Below are 18,817 nucleotides of genomic sequence, written 5' to 3' on the forward strand. Positions count from 1 at the left end.
TAACTTTCATACATTTTGTGCATGTTTTACAAACTGGAGCAGTTAAAAGAAATCAGCACAGAACCAGATTCTGCAAAAGAAGTTGTGCCAATTAAATCCAACAAATGCTAAAGACTCTTTTTTTGCTCTTGATGCCATTTCGCATGCTTAATTATGCAGTTAATGAACGTGGAACTGGATATGTACGGTATAAAAAGTAGGATCTCAACATTGTTCCTCATTTCTTCCTCTGATCAACGTGTCAAACATCTCTCTCGTAGAGTTCAGAGGCATTTCCATTTTCTGGGTGTCTGTTTGAGCTTCTTGTCACCGACATGGTCGGGGCATCCTACTGGTTATCTGCTGGATAAACAAACACACCAACAGGTTGAGGGACTGTGATTAATGACCCTCCAGGGCAGTTTCTTTTTGGAGCATCAAGCTGCTCGACAGAAGATACTGGAAGCCTCGTAACTGGGAGGATGTCAGTGACTAACCTCCCTTAATTTGGGATTATCTAACCGATCGTTTTGAAGTGATCCTTTCAAACAAACAGACAAAAGACAAACAGGTTTTGTTCTGGCGGAGCACAAAGGAAACAGCAGATTAGTTAGTCGCCTCCACGGGAAACCTCAAAGCTCACAGGTGGTGTTGTGGTAGCAACAGTAGCAGAGGATGAGCAGTGAGTGGACGTAGTATCCGTGACGTCACCTGCTCAGTGTGGCTGCCACCTTCCGGAAAATCCCAAAAAATTTGAAGATGCCACTCAGCTCCTGACTTGAAACCGAGTTTCCACCACATGTACATGCATGAGTGACAGAAGGATGGTCAGCCGATACATTGATGTGGAGCTGGTTGTTACGACACATTTGCATTAAATCTGTGTTGATGTGATCCCGTAAACAAAAACAAGAATTATTTAACAAAATATTCCGGACCACGACCTCCTGCTGGAGTTTTTACAAATGTTGAATCCCAAACTTTATTTGTTTCTCTGTAATTGTGTTTTGGTTTGTTGAATGTAGCTTTGTTTACATGCATGTACAGTATGTTTATATATATATATATATCTATAATATGTGTGTGTGTGTGTGTGTGTGTGTGGATGGGTTAGGATAGAGCTGTCATGGGGCCATGTGGGGGCCTCTTCCGTGTATGTGAGGAGGGGGGTGTCTGGATAATGAGGAACAGGCCATTCCTTTGGATTCCTGCACCCCTGCCAACAACCAGGACCCCCAGAACCTCTACTCCCCCTTTTCTTTTCTTACTCCCCCCCTCTCCTCTCCTCTCCTCTCCTCTCTCCTGCTGACACCTGGGACTTTTCTCCCTCCTTGTTTCTTCTTCCTCTCTTCCCAAGTGGAATGTGTGACCTCCCGCCTTTTGATACACCGCCTCTCCTCTGCTCTCTAGTCCGATGTCCACTTTCCTTCTTTGCTCCCTCCCCCTCCTCTCCTCTCCTCTCCTCTCCTCTCCTCTCCTCTCCTCCCCTGCCGAGTTCTCAAACTCCACGCTGACCACATCCCTTCCTTCCACCCTCCGTCTCCCTTCCCCCACGCCCTCCCCTCCCTCCATTCTCTCCCCATCTTCTCTGTTCCCTGTGGAGCTGGCCCCAAAGCTCTGATCCCTTCCTCCATGCCCCCAAACTCCCCCACTGTGCCCTCCCAAGACACAAACATACACACACATACATGCACACATCGACACACATCGACACACACACCCTGTGGCGACTGGCCCCTAAGCAGCCCCTGTTTGTCTCCCTCCCTCTGTTTTTCCACTCTTTCTTCCTCTCTTTCTCCACCTCTGTCTCCCACACCCTGTTTGATGCTTTAGATCTGTTTTGTACTTCACTTAAGCTGTTTTCTCTCAACTCTGTTCATCTTGAATGAAGCAGTTTATTGCACATTGACCCGAGGGGGGGTGCAGTCTGTTCCTCGTCCTTCATTATGACTTCTTGTGTGTCAGGTTAGTTCATTTAACCGTGCCCGTAAATATAAACAGAGGGATTAATGCAGTTTGTTTATGTATGCTGCCGACCATCACCAGACTATCTGTTAAAGCAAAAAAAACATTTTACAACTTAAATAATTGAGATGCCGTGGGGCCAGACGTTGACGCAGGATCAGAGTCCAGAACTTTTCACGCCGTGTGCCACCTCAGAAAATATTTGTTACTCTTCAAGTGCCACCAGAATGACGGATGGAAAATACAGCAGAACCAGTTCATCTGTTTTTACTCCTGAGCTGCAGTTCTCGTCGAATATTTCCCGTTCACAGAGCAGTATTAACTATTTCAAATAGTTTATTTTAATTTGAAAATGTGTAGTATTTGGATATTATAATGTTTAGAAACAAACCTGTTACATTCTTTGAAGAATATTTCTGAGATTCCTCCACATACCACCGGTTTGAGGACCAGTGGTTGATGATTGAAACCATTATGCTGTGAAAGACTGTAGTTTAAAGAATAATGTGAAAATACTAATTTATATCACACCTATTAAGTTCTAACCCACCGAGTTACCGACGTTATCAGGCAGAGGATGTTTGAGTTCCACTTTTCTCTGGACAAAATGTCACTTTTCTGTTTTCCGTGACATTTTGTTATTGATTCTCGTCACTCCTTTGCTCAGATACGAATTCGCTTTTCATTTCGCTCGTGTCATTTCAGGTCACAGAAGGCTCCAGATCCACAATATTCAATTCACAATAGGGGGAAACCAGCGCAGGCTGCAAAGACTATCACCTGTTTTATGAGTTTTAACACCTGTACAGGTGCTAGAGCTCATAGTTACGTGTTTTTCTTCATCTTCCTCTGATTTCTGTTTTTATTAATCAGCGATTCTGTCCTTGGATTCAGTTTTTCTGGCTGTAAATCACACCTGCACGCCTGCTTCACACCTACAGCATGCATATGGAATTCACCATTACAGCTTACAACACATTAAGTTTAATGGGAACACACACCCAGGTGAACAAACACATGCACACACACACTCCCAGTTTCAGTCACAGACAGTGGTGGCAAAGGGCAGCGTACCACAGGGAGAGGGCCTATAATAGTTTTAACCCAGCGCTCAGGTGTGACTCGCCTTTGTCCAGCCAAATGTCAGAGAAAAGCACAACTCCAGGGAGAGAGAGAGACAGAGAGAGAGAGAAAGAGGGGAGGACGAAGTGGAGTGAAGAAGAGGATCAAGGGAGAGTGAGTCAGAGAGTGAGAGAGTGAGGGGGAATGCAGAAAAGGGGAGTGAGATGCAAAGTGGACAAAGAGGGAATTGATATATAGGATGTGTTTATACTGTCCGGATAGGACGGGTTTGACTGACGCTGTGCATGTTTCAGATTCTTCAGCTTAATCAAACTTCAAGTCTGAATAAATCTGACTTTTTTTTTTTTTATTGTTAACCAACTGACCGACTGACTGTTCATATGTCCAGCAAGTGAGCGGCTGTTTCTGCCTGTCTGTCTGTCTGTCTGTCTGTCTGTCTGTCTGTCTGGGCCCCTGGTTTCATTGGGGGGGGGGCTGGGAGCCCTGCTCTGCTTTGCTCTGTTCTCTCCCCGCCTCAAGACCTCCCTAGGGGAGGGAGGGGGGGGCAGCAAGACCAACTCTGCCAGCCTCTCTCTCTCACACTCCCATTTACCCCCACCCCAACGCTGAACACACACACACACACACACACACACTGACGTCAGCTGCTCTGGGCCTTCTCCCCTGGGTGCTACCAGAACCCTTTGTTCCCCCTCCTCCTCCTCTCTCCCTCCCTCCTCCCTCCCTCCCCTCCATCTCTCCTCCCACCCCTCCTCACTCCTCTCTCCCTGTCCTTTGTCCCTAGAAATAGCTGTTCTGCTTACTGCCTGATTGGAATTCACTGCACTATGGGAAGTCACAGGGGAGGGCCATTGTCAAGTGTGTGTGTGTGTGCACACATGTATGTGTGTACATGTGTTTTTTTATTTTGTTTGTTTGTTTGTTTGTTTTTGTGAACTGATCACGAGTGCGTGCATATTTCCTGCGTGAGCGTGACCTCGGCGTGAGTTTGCGTGTGAAACGTGGCTGCACGTGTGTGTTATGAGAAAAGTGTGTGTTGTGTTTTTAGGAATAAGATTTCATTCATACCTCACACACACACACAAACTATTGATTTAAAGATATTTTTTATTTCGGACAGAGACAGCTGACGAGTGACAGGAATGTGGAGAGAGAGGCAGCAAAGGGGCGGATGCTCGACCGGCCGAGCTAATCGACACCCTGAACAAACTATTGATTGTTTTGTCTGTTAAAATACGACACGAGGCCGAATAAACTGCCACGATGATGACCGCTTCTGTTACATATGATGGTCTCATATGATTGATCTTCACTATGCATTGATAATACATGAATTAATGCATTGTCTAATCTAGAAAATAACCGCTTTCATTGTTCCCGTGTGTCCACTCTCAGCGTACATATATGTATTTTCCCCTCCGTGTATGTGCTGGTATGCGTGTCTGTCTGTGCAGTATTTTCTATGTAGGCTTCTCTCAGTTTTAGGGAAATGCATGCACCAGTGTGTGTGTGTTCATGCGTGCTTCAGCTCCCAGCATGAATCCTAGAATTGGGGTTAAGGAACAAGAGAATTCCTCCCTCGTATTCCCTCCTTTCCTCTCCTCCCGTCTCTCTCTCTCTCTCTGTCTTTGTGTGTGTGTCTCTCTCTCTCTCTCGCCCGTGCATGTGGGATGTCTTGAAATATTAACCAATCTGCTCTTCATTTTTCAAATATGATAGAAAACACACTGCTAAATAAGTCAAGAGCGAGGCCTGCCGGGGAGCGCGGCGAGATGGGGGCGCTCAAATAAACAACACAAACAACAACAATGAAGAACGGGGAGAGAGGGTGGAGGTGGTGGTGATGGGGGACGAGGGGCGTGGGTGGTGGGATTCTTGTACTTCAGTGGCAGCTACATCCGTCTATCCTCCATCCATCCATCCTGTGTGTCCGTCTGATGTTGTTCTCCATCGTGTCACCCTCTTTTTCTCTTTTTACCTCCTCTCCTCTCTAATGAGAGCAGCTCAACTGGAGTATTAGACCACACCGTGTGTGTGTGTGTGTGTGTGAGTGTGTGTGTGTGTGTGTGTGTGTTAGGGGGTTTAAAATAAAATGGGTTGGAGGGAGGCGGAGGGGTTTCTGTGGCTGACTGACTTCTTTACCTCAACAGTGCTACTGGCTGGTAGCCAGAGGGAGCACCCTGCTTGAGTAATGAACTCCCCCAGGAAGAGGCACTGCTACGTGGCCTGCCTTCATCCTGCGCTCCCCTCTCTCTCTCTCTCTTTCTGTTCCTAGGATGGAGTTGTGGCTACAGGGCTGATTTTGCTGTGGGGGGAATGGGTGGCAAGTAGAGGGCATTTGGGGGTTTTTGGGTGGTAGGGTGAGTGGATATTTCTCCCCCTTGTTGGCTGCCAAGCCATGCGGCCTGCGAGTGAGCAGATAAAATTGTGTGTGTGAGTCGAGAACTGCAGAGATTTGTATGCGCCTGCGTTTGGAGTGTATGTGGGTATTTGGTGTGTGTGTGTGTGTGAGTAGTGTGTCCTCAGAGAATAGTGTGTGTAGTGGTGGTGGTGGTGGTGGTAGGGGGGGGTGTGCAGAGTGACCCCACCAGCGCAAGAGTAGAGGGGTGGGGGGCCGGAGGGGGGCCTACTGCTTGCTGGCTGATAAGGTGGGCTTCACATTAGAGACACGACTAGAAGACTAATATTTCTGCAGTGCAACACGCATGCACACACACACACACACACACACACACACACACACACAGAGGCTCATAGAAGAGAGGCGGTGTGAGGAAAAAGTTAAGGAAAGCTAGATAGGGCTGTGGGACAACAGATTTAGGTTGTGTGTGTGTGTGTGTGTGTGTGTGTGTGTGTGTCCTGATGGTGTTTAGGGAAGAGACAGACAATCAGAAAGAGATGTAGATGTGTGTATCTGTAATAAACGTGACACGCATCATAGTAAGGAAGCCTCAGAGGTCCAAAGAAACGTGTAAATCTGAATATTTCCAACATGCATCATGACATAATACACCACTGTCCTATTTTCCAATGAAGAAAGATTTTAAAACGCTGCTCAAACAACCCGCACGTCCAAATTTATACAGATGATGTGAGAAAAGACATTTCCTGGGGAGTCATTGTTAAAAGAATCGGCTCCTCCGGTGAGGAAACCAGAGTATTCAGGACAGAGCGTCCGTCCTTCATGTTCCTGTGCTGCGTCATGGCATGTCAGGGGCATGAAGGATGCGTGTTGTCTGTAATTATGACTTTAGTGTCAGCTGTCCTGACATTAATATGCAGAGATGCGGTGTAAAGATTCGATGCTGTGATGATGTCGGCTTTGTTCCTCTGAGCCAGCGAGATGTGACACAATTAAATATAATTAGTGCTGCACGATACGTTAAAAAAAAACTGTGATTATTTTGACAGATTTATGATTGCGATATGTTTTGAGATTAGCAGGAATGAACATTTGTGTCTCGCTTTTTATTTGAACTGAATAAACAGTATTGAAATAATGATAATGTGACATTACGGGCATCTCTGCAGCATTCATTTAGATTTTTAATCCAAAAATGCATCATCTGTGATTTAGATTTTGACTCTTTTGACAATATTTCGATTTAATAAGCAGCTGTTATGAATGTTTGTGCATTAACTGCTATGACTTCTCTAACTGCTTCTGAATGAACTTTTGACTTGACACTTCTAAATCAGTGGTCCTCAGCCTTTTTTTGTGCCATGGGCGATTTCATGTAAGACGATATTTTCACAGACTGTGAAGGATAAATATGACAAAATAAAAAACTCCCCACTACGCTGAATTAGTGAGAGCCCTGAGCTTGTTTCTCTGCGACGAGTGTGTTTCCTTTTTGTTCAGTCTGCTCCGTAATTTAGTTTTTTCCAAATCATGGCACAGACAGAGACTCAGACTCTGTTAATTAATCAAATATCTTTTTTATTCATTCCTCCTGCACGGCTCTGTGTTTGGGGACGAGTACGTATCCGTCCACGCAGACCTTCAGGAGGGTCACAGTCTGCCGTTCACCAAACGTCCTTCCTGCTCACTTACCTCCACCTCTCCCCGGCTCAGCCTCTCCTAACAGACTAAACAGACTGAATCCGTCTCTGCTAAACCCATTCCAGCCGTATCCTGTGTTTTCCTTCCTCTTTCGTGATGTAATAATAGCCCCCCCACCAGTCCTTAATTATTCATATTTTAGTAATACAATCCAAGTTAACGGTTCAAACATTAGTACATAATAAAACTCCCGAGGCTTCCGCTTTTAATTTAATTCCTCCGTTTAAATTAATTTTTGGGGCATGCTTGTGCTTTTAGCTTTAGCTCCTCCGCGGCGGGGGGGTGGAGGGGGGTTGGGAGAGAAGAGATGATGGAGGGAGAGAGGATGGAGATGGAGGAGAGACGAGGACTTTGCTCGGAGGAGATGGATCTGCTGCAGGTGGAGGAAGCAGCCGGGCTTGGTGTGAATGATTGACCGGCTGGAAATCTTGCTCTGGATTCGGTCACACACGTGATGACACAGATTGTTTTATGGATTTTATAGGGAAGGACAAGCAGGTGGAGGAATAGATGGAGGTGTAGCAAGAGGATGGAAGGATTCATGATCAGCTGTGTGTGTGTGTGTGTGTGTGTGTGTGCAGAGACAGAAGTTCACCTGTGTTCACATGTTCTGACTTTGTCTCGTGTGTGTGCGTATGTTCAGCTGCATGTCTACAGCTATGTGTGTGTGTGTGTGTGTGTGTGTGTGTTTGAAGTCAGTGTGTTGTGGTACAATAGTTTGGGTCCCAGAGCAATCCGCTTTTCTGCTGCAGAGACCGACCAGTCAGTGGTCTCCATTGATCTGCACCTCTCTCCACCACACACACTCCTAACCCCACTGTGTGTGTGTGTGTGTGTGTGTGTGTGTGTTTATGTTTTTGCGACCTTTACCTGTGCATTATTAAGAATATTTTATTCCACTTAATGCACGTTATGAAGCATGTTTCATGTTTCAGGTGTTTGCATATCTGTGTGTGTGTGTGTGTGTGTGTGTGTGTGTGTTCCCTTAAAAATGCTCATTCCACAGCCATGCTTGGACTACCTATGCACACACACACACACACACACACACACACACACACACACACACGGCGCAGCTTGGCGGATGTAGGTTGTAATTACGGGACCCCCTGGTCTCTCTCTCTCTCTCTACCCCCTTTGATCTATGTATGTCCCAGCTCTCCTCTCTCTCAAACCTCACCACACACACACACACACACACACACACACACACACACTTCTCTCTCTTTTTTCTTACCAAATCCACCTTTCTTCTTTTTCTCTCCTCCCTCTGTGTGTGCGTCCCTCCCTGTGTGTGTCTGAGCGCTGCTCTTTGTTGCAGTCAGTGTGTGGTCTCTAATTCGCACAGGAGCTCTCTTTTCTGGACGGTTTGTTTTGAAACCTCTCCTCCTTCCACCGTCACATTGAACTTGATACTCGGGGATTAATCCTCCTGTTTCTAAGCCACCTCGTGTCGGCATATGTACGTCTCTTTTCTTTCTCTATGGCAGCCACTTGTCTGCAAACTGAGCTGCACACACACTCACACATTTCTTCTGACGTCCCAGAGCAGTTCTGTTAAAATGATTTCAGCTTGTTTAATCAATGATCTCCCACTTTTAATGTATTTTCTTGTGTGTGTTCTTTCGTTCTTTCGTTCGTTCTTTCGTTCGTTCTTTCGTTCGTTCTTTCGTTCGTTCTTTCTTTCTTTCTTTCTTTCTTTCTTTCTTTCTCCCTAGTTGTCTCTCCATCACCTCTCCGCCTTTTTTCCCTCCGTCTCCCTCTCTCTGTCCTTGACCCTCAGCTGGTAATATTGTCATCCTCCTGGGAGCGAAAGGTTTAACACATGAGTAATTATTATACAGCGCGCACACACGCTCTGTCCAGGTGGCACAAAAGTGATGACTGCCTGCATATACCTGTATTTCTGTGTGTGTGTGTGTGTGTGTGTGTGCATGACACATCCTGTACTGTGTAATTAAAGGCTGCGCATCTTCAAAAATCACACACAGTTCACGTTGTTCCTGAACGCTGTCAGGCCTCAAGTCAATCAATACGAGTGTGATTAAATACTGCGAGATGAAACACGGGGAAAGCGCGTGCCGCCTTGATCTCGGCACCGGAGGGAACGAGGCCTTAACGCAGAGCAGCTTTTGTCAGACGTTTTCACGGCGTCTGACGGCTAAATGTGCATTTTGCTCAGGCTATTTGTTAACGGGGTGCACTTAGGAACGCAGAAGGAGGACGGAAACGTTCAGATCCGAGTCTAAATCGAGGTCAGGATCGCCTTTGAATCGGCGCCTCGAGGCGGCGGTGGCGGCGGAGAAGAAGTGATGTGTCTGTGGAGCTCGCTGCAGCCAACACCTGCACGGCTGCTGCTGCTTTTCTGATTTAAACTCAAACGAGTTTTTTTCCCCTCCTCATTCTCGCATGTGTTTGTGTATGTTTATGCATATTACTTTCTGGATAGGATATAGTGTGTGTGTGTGTGTGTCTATCCCAGTGTGCATTCTCTCTCTCCAGCTCTCTTGCCGTCTGTGCCTCTAATCCCTGAGTGTGTCACTAATGGCAGGTCCAGGTGTTCTGCTCTGCTCTGCTCCTCCCCTGGGGACTCCTCTTCTTCAGTGTGTGTGTGTGTGTGTGCATGTATTCCTCTCATCGGGGGTTTAGGAGCTGTGAGAAGGGGCTGTCCACGATCCCGTCCTCCAGAAGGGAAGGGAGGGATGTGGAGCGGCGGGTAGGAGGTCCCCGCCTCTCGCAGCTTGCTCTCGGGCTTCCCTTGAGCACAGGACCCCCCTCTACCATCCTCCCCCGGGACTCCAGGAGCCTCATCGCCTCTCTGTCTCTCTCTCTCTCCTCTTTTTCGCTCTTAGTCTCCCCTCAAATCCATCTCTTGGAAGCTTCCATGCCTGCACTGCTTCAGTTATTTTAGATGGAGAGGGTTAAAAATCTGTCTGTGTGTGTCTTTGTGTGTTTTTTTGTACTACATATACAAAAATGGGTTTGTTTACCAGTGTGTATGTGTGTGTGTTGGAGTGTTTGTGTTTTGAACAGCGAGCTCCAGCTGCCTACATCACTTATTTATAGGTCCCACATACGCGTAGGTGAACGTAGGAGGACTTGTTTGTGTGTGTGAGTAATATTGTTGATACATCCCCAGATCAATCGCATCCTTTTTCTTTTTTCTTTTTCTTTTTTTTTTTACCGTTTGTTTAAAATGATGAACGTGGAATCCATACGAGGGGCCTCGCTAAACGCTAATTATCCATCACAATTCACAAGGTGGCAATAATAACGCTTTAAAAATATAACTCAGCTCTAATTCATAACTCTGTGTGTGTGTGTGTGTGTTATTGCAGTTCTGTGGGTATTTCTGTAAACATCCAAGGGCCTCCTTATGTGTGCTTTTATGAGCAAGTGTGTCTCTGAGAAGTGAATTAAAGTGTGTGTGTGTGTGTGTGTGTGTGTGTGACTCAGGTGAATGTGTTTCTAGGTTAGTGAGCGGTCTGTCAGTCCACCAAACCTCATTCTTATAAATAGATGATATAGCCGCCGGCATGCACACAATGGGACCACACCACTGTGTGTGTGTGTGTTTGTGTGTGTATTTGTGTGTGTGTGTGTGTGTTGTGTCTTCCTGCAAAAGCATGTGTGCATACATACGCGGCGTGCTGTATGTATCTGTGCGTTGGCATGGCGTTGTTGTTTATCTAACACGCCTGCCTTGACAGCTGGTTCTCATTTCTGAGCGAACAAACAGCAGACAAGAGCGAGGACGCGAGGAGGACGAGGAGGAGGAGACATGAGGAATTTACCTACAGGGGGGAGAAGGAGGGAATAGAACCACTAACCCTCCGCGGTTAGTGCCTTGCTCTGTGTTTTGACTGGAGGTGAAGAGGAGAGAGATAAAAGGCTTGTTGAGGAAGAGTTTGTGAGGGAAAAAAGAGGGAAAGAGGAAACAGATGCCAGCCCTCCTCTAACACATGGTGTGTGTTTGTGTGTGAGGGAGACAGACTGCATGTGTGTGTCCGTCCATGTCTTCTGTCCCTTGCCGTGTCTGTGGAAGTATGCTGTAAGCTCTATAGGAAAACAAATACTATTGATACTTATATATCTTGCTCATGGTTTGAATTGTTAAGTCTCTGGCGTTAAATAACATTAAATGTAATAAAATAAGGCGGCTCACGCTGAGCCGGGTCCCTCCTCTCTCTGTTTCCTTTTCTAATACTCCCAGAAATCCTGAGGTCTGTGTATCATCAGCGATTAGCTGTGACTAATCACCGCCTCATTTGTTCCTGATCAAAACCTTGATATCACAGCGGTGCACGGCAGCAGCCTCAGACGTTAAAATAGTTCCTTTTTAATCTGAATGAACTTCATTCATTCTGCAGCCTGCGTCGACCTTGTCTCTACACGCCGAGCCGCTCCGTTGCGTATGTGTGTCACGCGAGTATACAGTATATCACTGTATGGCCCCGTGTGCTGGGGACTAAACTCGTCATCTGCCAGCTCACTGTCCGACCCACCCCCATCCTTAGCCCCCTGCCCCTAACCTTCTGCCCTCGAACACACTCGCACACACACACAAACACCACACTGCCCATATGGAGCAGTTGGCGCCCAAAAGCGTCCAAAAGCAGCCGGACCCATTCCCAGGGCAGAAGGTGAGGGTCCCCACAGCCTGCTTCACTGTGTGTGTGTGTGTCCATTCATTGTGTCCTCGAGGGCTCAAGCCCTGGACGGACTACCGCGTCGTCCTTTCTATCTGTCCTCACCGTGACAGACTGCGTCCCATGTGAGCTGCAGGAACAGCAGCAGAGGACTGTGGGTCCTCCGACCACGCAGCCATGCGAGTACGTGTGAACTGCTGCACCCGGTTAACGTCCGACCATATTGTGGAAGCTTTTTCCGTGTGTGCAGACCATTTCATGAAATCAAAATGTCACTGTCTGCGCCGAATCAAACGAATTGCTTCACTGTATCCTCCGTGCTCGTGCTCCCACGTCTTCCACGGTGCCGTCAGATGACTACACAACAGGTAGTTTCAGCCAAACAATCCGACTGGTCAAATAAACCATCCCACTGTGCAATTCTCATAATGCATGGCAACCAGTAAACTGTGCTTAGCCTATCTGTTGCCATGCCAACTCATATAGTAATCACAGAGCAAGGTAGGGTTTGTTTTTTTGTCATGCATTTCCTTGACAAGCTATCCCGTGTGTGGTGCGTTTTTTTTAAAAATACAGCAGAGTGACTCATTACTCGGGTTCACTAATATTGTTCTGAACACTTCATACACCAGAAGGATGTAATAAACAGCCGTACACCTCACCAAGTTGCAGCCGCACCTCTCACGAAGCAACAAAACACAAATCATGCAATTAATTTGCGACTTCAGATCCACGCCGTCGCCCATCTAAATCATTTGCAGCGTGAATCTGAAAGGATGCAGCCGTTATTATTATTTTTTAAAAACTGCAGGACGTTCTTTTTTGCAAATATAAAAGATGGAGCCGGAGAAATTATGACAAGTAAGAGCCTGTTTTCCATCAAACCTAACTCTGTGTTCGATATTAAATTCTACTCTTAATTGTGTTTGTGTGTGCGAGAGAGAGAGAGAGAGAGGGAGAGAAAGAAATAATAGTGAGTGTGTGTGCCGGGCTGCCCAGAGTGAGCCAAGGGTGGAAGTTGTTTTTCTGCCCCCTATGGTGAGTCTAGGGCTGTGTGTGTGTGTGTGTGTGTGTGTATGTGTGTGTGTGTGTTTGTGCACGCATGGGGCAGCCTGGGGCCATCGGAGGGGGCCTGGGGAGCCGTGGAAGGAGGGATGAAGCGAGTGAGGAATGGAGGGATAGGAGGTCAGCGGGGGTCTCGCTGGGAAAGGTGCAGGTCTGGGCCGATGGCCAAAGAGAAAGGTAGAGAGGAAGGGAGGGAGGAAGGGGAGAGAAAGACAGACAGGCTGATGGGAGGATTAAAATTTGAGCAGGTAGACAGCCAAAGCCAAGGTGATACATTCATTCAACTTTACATTGAGCTGCATTGTGCAGTTTTTAATTTTAGAATATGACTTGTGGATTTTCTGAATGTAACAGTAGGCAGTCGGCAGATTTAGAGCTCATAGTAGCAGCACGGGGAGCTGGAACCTTTTTTTTTTTTTGCTGCTACCAGCCGAGCTCCTTTTTCTGATTCAAACATCAAAGCCGCGGAAAACACAGCGCGACACACACCGATTATATTTCCATTACGGGGCATTTAGCAGACGCTGTCCAGAGCGGCATAATTGGAGTTGATTGCCGGTTTGTCAACTTCGTCTGGAAATACTGACACTAATGTTTGGAAGTTTTGGAAACGCTCGATCGAGGATGACAGGAAAGTTTTCGTCTTTTTTCCAAACTCCGCCGCTTTGATTTGTTTTCCCTCTGTGCGACAGTCCTGACGAAGTTGCTGAGTTTAGATCGGGGGGAGCAGACGGGGAACATGAAGAGAGACTGATCAGCGTGTGTGTCTCTTCATTAGAGTGTTTCACCAAGGCTGCGTCCGCCACACGTTGCCACAGTCTGGCCTATTAGAGAGACACGCAGGGAGCGTGTGTGTGTGTGTGTGTTGTTTGCATGCGTGTGTTTTCTTGTGCGTCTGTCGTCTCAGGTAGACTCAGGCGGTCCGTTTAGTTCTTTCGACAGACCCCCGGGTTCTCCTCTCCTCTCCTTTTCCTCCTCGTTTTCCACTTTCATACCGCCGTCTCTTCCTTCTCCTCTGGAGTTCAGAGTCTGTCCATCTGGAACGTCCCTCCCACCCCTCCTTCTCTCTCCTTCGGTCCCGTCCAGGCCCGAGACACGGGGGTGAAGGCCAACACCAGTAGGGGAGAGACTGTCGGAGAGACGGAGGGATGGAGGGGAGAGATGTCAGCGCTATAATGAGTAACAACATGAAAGCCGGACGGAGGGAGGGAGCGAGGGAGGGAGGTAGTGGAGGAGAGATGAAGACAGAAAGAGGAGAGGGACTGCTGGGGACAGAGGGAGGGATGAGCGATGGAGGGAATGGATGGGAAAGGAGAAGGACTGCAGAGTGAGAGATAAAGCGGGAGCGGAGCTGTTGGGGCCCTGTGGTCCTCCACTCGGCTCTTCTCGTTCATTTTCATTCGCCGGAGAAGAACAGAGAGGAGGAAGAGGAGGAGGAGGAGGAGGAGGAGGAGGAGACGGGGGTAGGAACAGCGTGTGTCGGCGTCCGCCTGCTCCTGCCTGTTTTCTCTTTTTCTACTTTTCCTCCTCTCCAAATCCCCTCCTCCTCCTCCCACACCCATCCATCCATCCTCCTCCTCCTCCTCGTCCTCCTCATCTCCTCCTGAGGATTCTTCTCTAATTTAACTTTTCATTGAAATTTTCTTCGCTCTGCCCCCCCCTCCTCCCTCCTCCCTCCTCCCCATCCTCCAGTTTCTCCCAGTTTGCCGTTCGGCCTTGTCTTGCCAGGGTCCCCTCGCGGCCGGCTGACAAAGGCGCCGTTAAAAAGCCGTGTGATCCTCCATTTTAGCGCCAGCCACGCTAGTCAGAGGATTAGGGCTCTTTAATGACGCTAATCTCTCCTCCCCTTCTTTCTCCACCACCACCCCAACCCCCTCAAGAAGTGATTTCTCCCTCTCGCTCCGACTGAATCTCTCTCTTGTTCAGTCTCTCATTTTCTCCCCCCTACTTTTCCCACCCTGCAAACTTTACCATGTAACTGACTCACACTGGAGTGCATGTAATGATCCACATGTGTCCAGACCTGCACTGTGTGTCTCGTCTTTGAGATTCTTTTTGTTGTTGTTGTTGTTGTTGCCACAACTGACCGTTTTGCGTTGAGTGTTGATCTGTGTGTTTGGCGCCTGGCTGCATGCTCTGCTTATTGTTAGGTGAAGACAGTTTGACACAGCCGAGAGACAGAGACAAAAAAAGGTGAGAGTGTACCGTGCACGTGCTGAAAAAGACTCCGGCTCTTTTGTAGCAGGCAGCAGGGGGTGTTTGGACCGGCGTTTTATAGACTCGTGCCGTGTGGATGCTGCATTTATTTATTCTGTTGCAGAACGGAGAGGAATAAAACCGACTGACTCAAATTTGACAGGTTGAATTTAACATATGTACTTGAGCTGCAGTTCTTCTGTCCTCTGCGTAACTTAATATAGCAGGACAGATGGACAGTCAGTGGACGATGTATGATGTCAAACCCCCTTCGAGATTAGACTATTAGCAAATCGTCATGTATTGCTACAGATGATCTTTTGCCGTGTAACAGTAGGAAAAGCAGCCGCTGCTTCAGTTTCAGGGCCCTGGTATTGTCACACTTGACCCTTGAACAGAGAACAGACATGGTCATTATTAATCCCACTTAAACTCTACATTTCTGCTAAAATTACATTTGACTGAATAGTTTTGTATTCCCATGTTAATTCTGCGAATAAATAAAGACTTGTAAAGAGCGGTGGTAGCGTGTGAAGTGATGTTGTAACGGGTGGGTTAGAACACTTCATTCTTCGTCTTACTTTGAAAATATCGAACAGGTTTTAAACTTGTACCTGATATTTACAAATTTCTTGTAATTCTCTGAACTTTGGCTTCTTGCATAATAACACAGCCAAGATCCTTTAAATTTATGAAAATGCATCAGGATTTACTTACTAACGACAGTGAAACATTAATATGTACTTCACTTCACTGTAACACAGTCACACTGCATGGACTGTCATAACCATGTCAGTCAACCTCTTCCATCACTTGAAGTTATTCTAAGTCTAGAATGTTTTATGACAGACAGAAAAGCTGATGTTTGAGTGTGGTCATGAAGCATTATGAATCATAGAAAATGTTTCCTCCTGAATAAACAAAGCGATTGTCAGAACTGCTGATCGATTTGAATTCAGCCAGCGATTATCTGACTAATCGTTTGAGTAACGAGTCTGTCTTCTGATCAGCGTGGCCTCACAACATTTCACCGCCGCGCAGACGATCGCTCGGTTGTTTGACAGTGCAGTGTGTGTGTGTGTGTGTGTGTGTGTGTGTGTTTACATGTACCTGCAAAGTGGGTTACTTGTTTCTGATTGGCCTGAAGAGGCAGAGCCTCATGCAGGGTGGATAACACGGGAGCAAACGGGGACACCACCTTCACAAATTATATATTTACACCGTTCATCTGTTGACACGAGTGCTCGCGGTAATCTGAGAAGAAAACTCAAATTAATCCAGATTTATCGCTTCGTATCAACATTTCTCTCCACCCTGTTTTTCTCATATTTCACTCGAGTCCACTCGTCTCACTGTCTTATTTATTTTTTCATATTTCTTCTGTGCGCTCATTGTATCCACCATGTGCTCTACGATGAGATAGTTTGTTTTCCTTCCTTCCTTCCTTCCTTCCTTCCTTCCTTCCTTCCTTCCCTCAGTTTTTCCTGTCTCCCCCTTCCTTCCCCTTCTTCCCATCTCTCTCACTCTCCGCTTGCTTTTAGGATTCCTGTTGATATCTCTATTCCTCATATTTTCTTAAGCCTTTTTATATATTTTTTTTATTTTCCTTCTTGTTCCAGTCACATTTATAAGTCATGCTTTTACCTTTTTTTTTTTTTTAAACCCAGACCCCCCTGCAGAGTTCTATTTGCTCATCGCAGTGCCTACATTTTCTCGCCAATCGATTCATCACAAGAATCTGTTTTCCACCCCCTCTCTGCAAGGCGCAATACACAGCAGACTACACACACACACACACACACACACACAGGATAGTGGTAGGAGTTGGTTGAGGTGTGTGCTTTGGAGACTTTTCTAAAATTATCAGGAGAAACCTCCCTCCTGCACACGTGTCTGTGTTCATTGGAGTGTTTACATTGCAGAAATATCGGCCTTGTGATGAATATTGGCTTTCCTCTCTCTCTCTCTGTCTCTGCGTCCTATCACTCCAGTTTCCTTATTTCCTCTCTTTGATTTGTTGCTGGCCTAGTTGATATAGTTATCAGATGAAAGCAAAGAACACAGCCTCCCCTCTCTCTTTCTCTCTCTCTCTCTCTTCATCTGCTCTCTCCTTTACATTTTTCAGGCGAATGCAAAGCAGCCGTACTGTGCCGCTTCACAAAGAAGAACAGAACAATATCAAGCGTTATTCAGCCCCCTCTTTTGTCGCCTTGAATCCATTCTGAAGTGTCTATTAAAGGAGTCGTGGCCCTTTTTGTCGCCTCTGTGCCAGACTACACAGGAGGGAGAGGAAGAAAAAAAAAAACGAGGGAGACGGGGGAAAAAAGAGCAATGCATAATCTTCTGTGTATGACAGATAAAGGGAGTGAATATCGCCATCTTTCCGCTCTGCTCTCCACATCTCCTAATCGCTTTTCCGACGTTTCAATCTGCCAAGGCCCTAATGAAAATATGATGAGGCGGATCTATGGTCCTCGGGGACGGATGGAGGGATGGGAGGGGAGGCGAGGGAAGGGATGGAACGAGGGATGGCTGCAGAGGGAGGATGAAGGGAGAGAAAATACACTCTGTCCTTATTTCAGGGCTCCGTCGGGGATACATAGTTCTTGGAGCTTTCTATTTAGATGTTGCTGCTGCTGCCGGAGTGTGTCTCTCTCTTCTTTTTCATTCTCTCTCTTTATCTCTGCCATCCTCATTTTCCTTCTTTGCATGCGTGTGTGTGTGTGTCTAAATGTGTTTATTTCTTTTGTTTATATGCTTTTTTCTTTTTCTCATTTGAACTCCCACAGGCTGCCTCTTCCGCCTTGTGCCTTCCAAGAAAGATGTAACTTCTTCTTAATCATTCTAATGCACCCTGTTTTACCCCCAGTCTTTTTCTGTCTGTGCTCGCCTGTCTTTATTTTTTCTTTTTTCTTTTTAAACCTGCAGCTGTGTACATACAAAATATGTGTTAGTATCTCCATGCCGCGGATGAGTCTTTCTGTTTTTTGTTAATTTCCGGTGTCTGTTTCCTCTCTCCCTCTCTAACAGATGGTGATGATGACCCAGCAGGGCTGTCCTGGGTGCCTTCCTCGCCCTCCAGTAAAGACGTGGCATCGCCCTCGCAAATGCCCGACGGCTGCTGCGATCTCGGCATGGCCACTGGCGGCGAAGAGGAAGGCGGCGCTGGTTTGCCGTATCCGTGCCAGTTCTGTGACAAATCTTTCAGGTATGAACCCTCACACACATCGACACACATGATGCGTTGTGTAGACAATGATGTCATCTTTGGCAGTTTGGTCGCATCCTCATATCCTCGTGAATCTCAGCGTGCACATGAATAAACGCTATTTTCAATATTGCCATGGTAACATGGACCACTAAGGCAAACAGAGAAAGGAATAAGGTGAATACATTTCTCATTAACCTCTCCGGGGACTCACTGAAGACCCACTTTAAGAGCAGCTGTCACATACACCATAAAGTCATCATCATAATCCTCTATATTTCTCCCTCCGTCTGTTTCTTTTCTTATTGCTGAATAAATGAATGCACTGATATTAAAAATAGTTTAAATTTCATCTCAGCTTTTAAAGTAAAGGCGACCAGGTTACTGTGAGGATGGGATTTTATTAGAAATGTTCTGCAGTGGTGCTACTGTGGGAAATGTGGACAGCTGTACAAAAGCCATCAACATCAACAAGGTCACCAACAACCAGCTGATATCACTGACTAGTCCAGCAGCAGTCAGCCCAGCTCGGCGTCTGTCTTTCAGCCTTTTATTTCACCAAGCTCTCACCAACCACTAAAAGTCAGTCCCACATTTACTCTTGTCCGG

General features: G+C 46.7%; 1 protein-coding gene across 3 annotated transcripts in view; it reads left to right on the forward strand.

Moving 5' to 3' along the window:
- znf423 (zinc finger protein 423) overlaps positions 1-18,817 on the forward strand; it is a 137,578-nt gene that overhangs the window by 44,254 nt on the left and 74,507 nt on the right. For all 3 annotated transcript variants that reach the window (XM_027272576.1, XM_027272574.1, XM_027272575.1), the window contains exon 4: positions 18,031-18,208. In XM_027272576.1, the coding sequence (XP_027128377.1) occupies positions 18,031-18,208 (178 nt within the window). The remainder of the gene's footprint in view (positions 1-18,030; positions 18,209-18,817) is intronic.

This window comes from Larimichthys crocea, chromosome XXI, assembly GCF_000972845.2.
Source record: "Larimichthys crocea isolate SSNF chromosome XXI, L_crocea_2.0, whole genome shotgun sequence".
Taxonomy (NCBI): Eukaryota; Metazoa; Chordata; class Actinopteri; family Sciaenidae; genus Larimichthys; species Larimichthys crocea.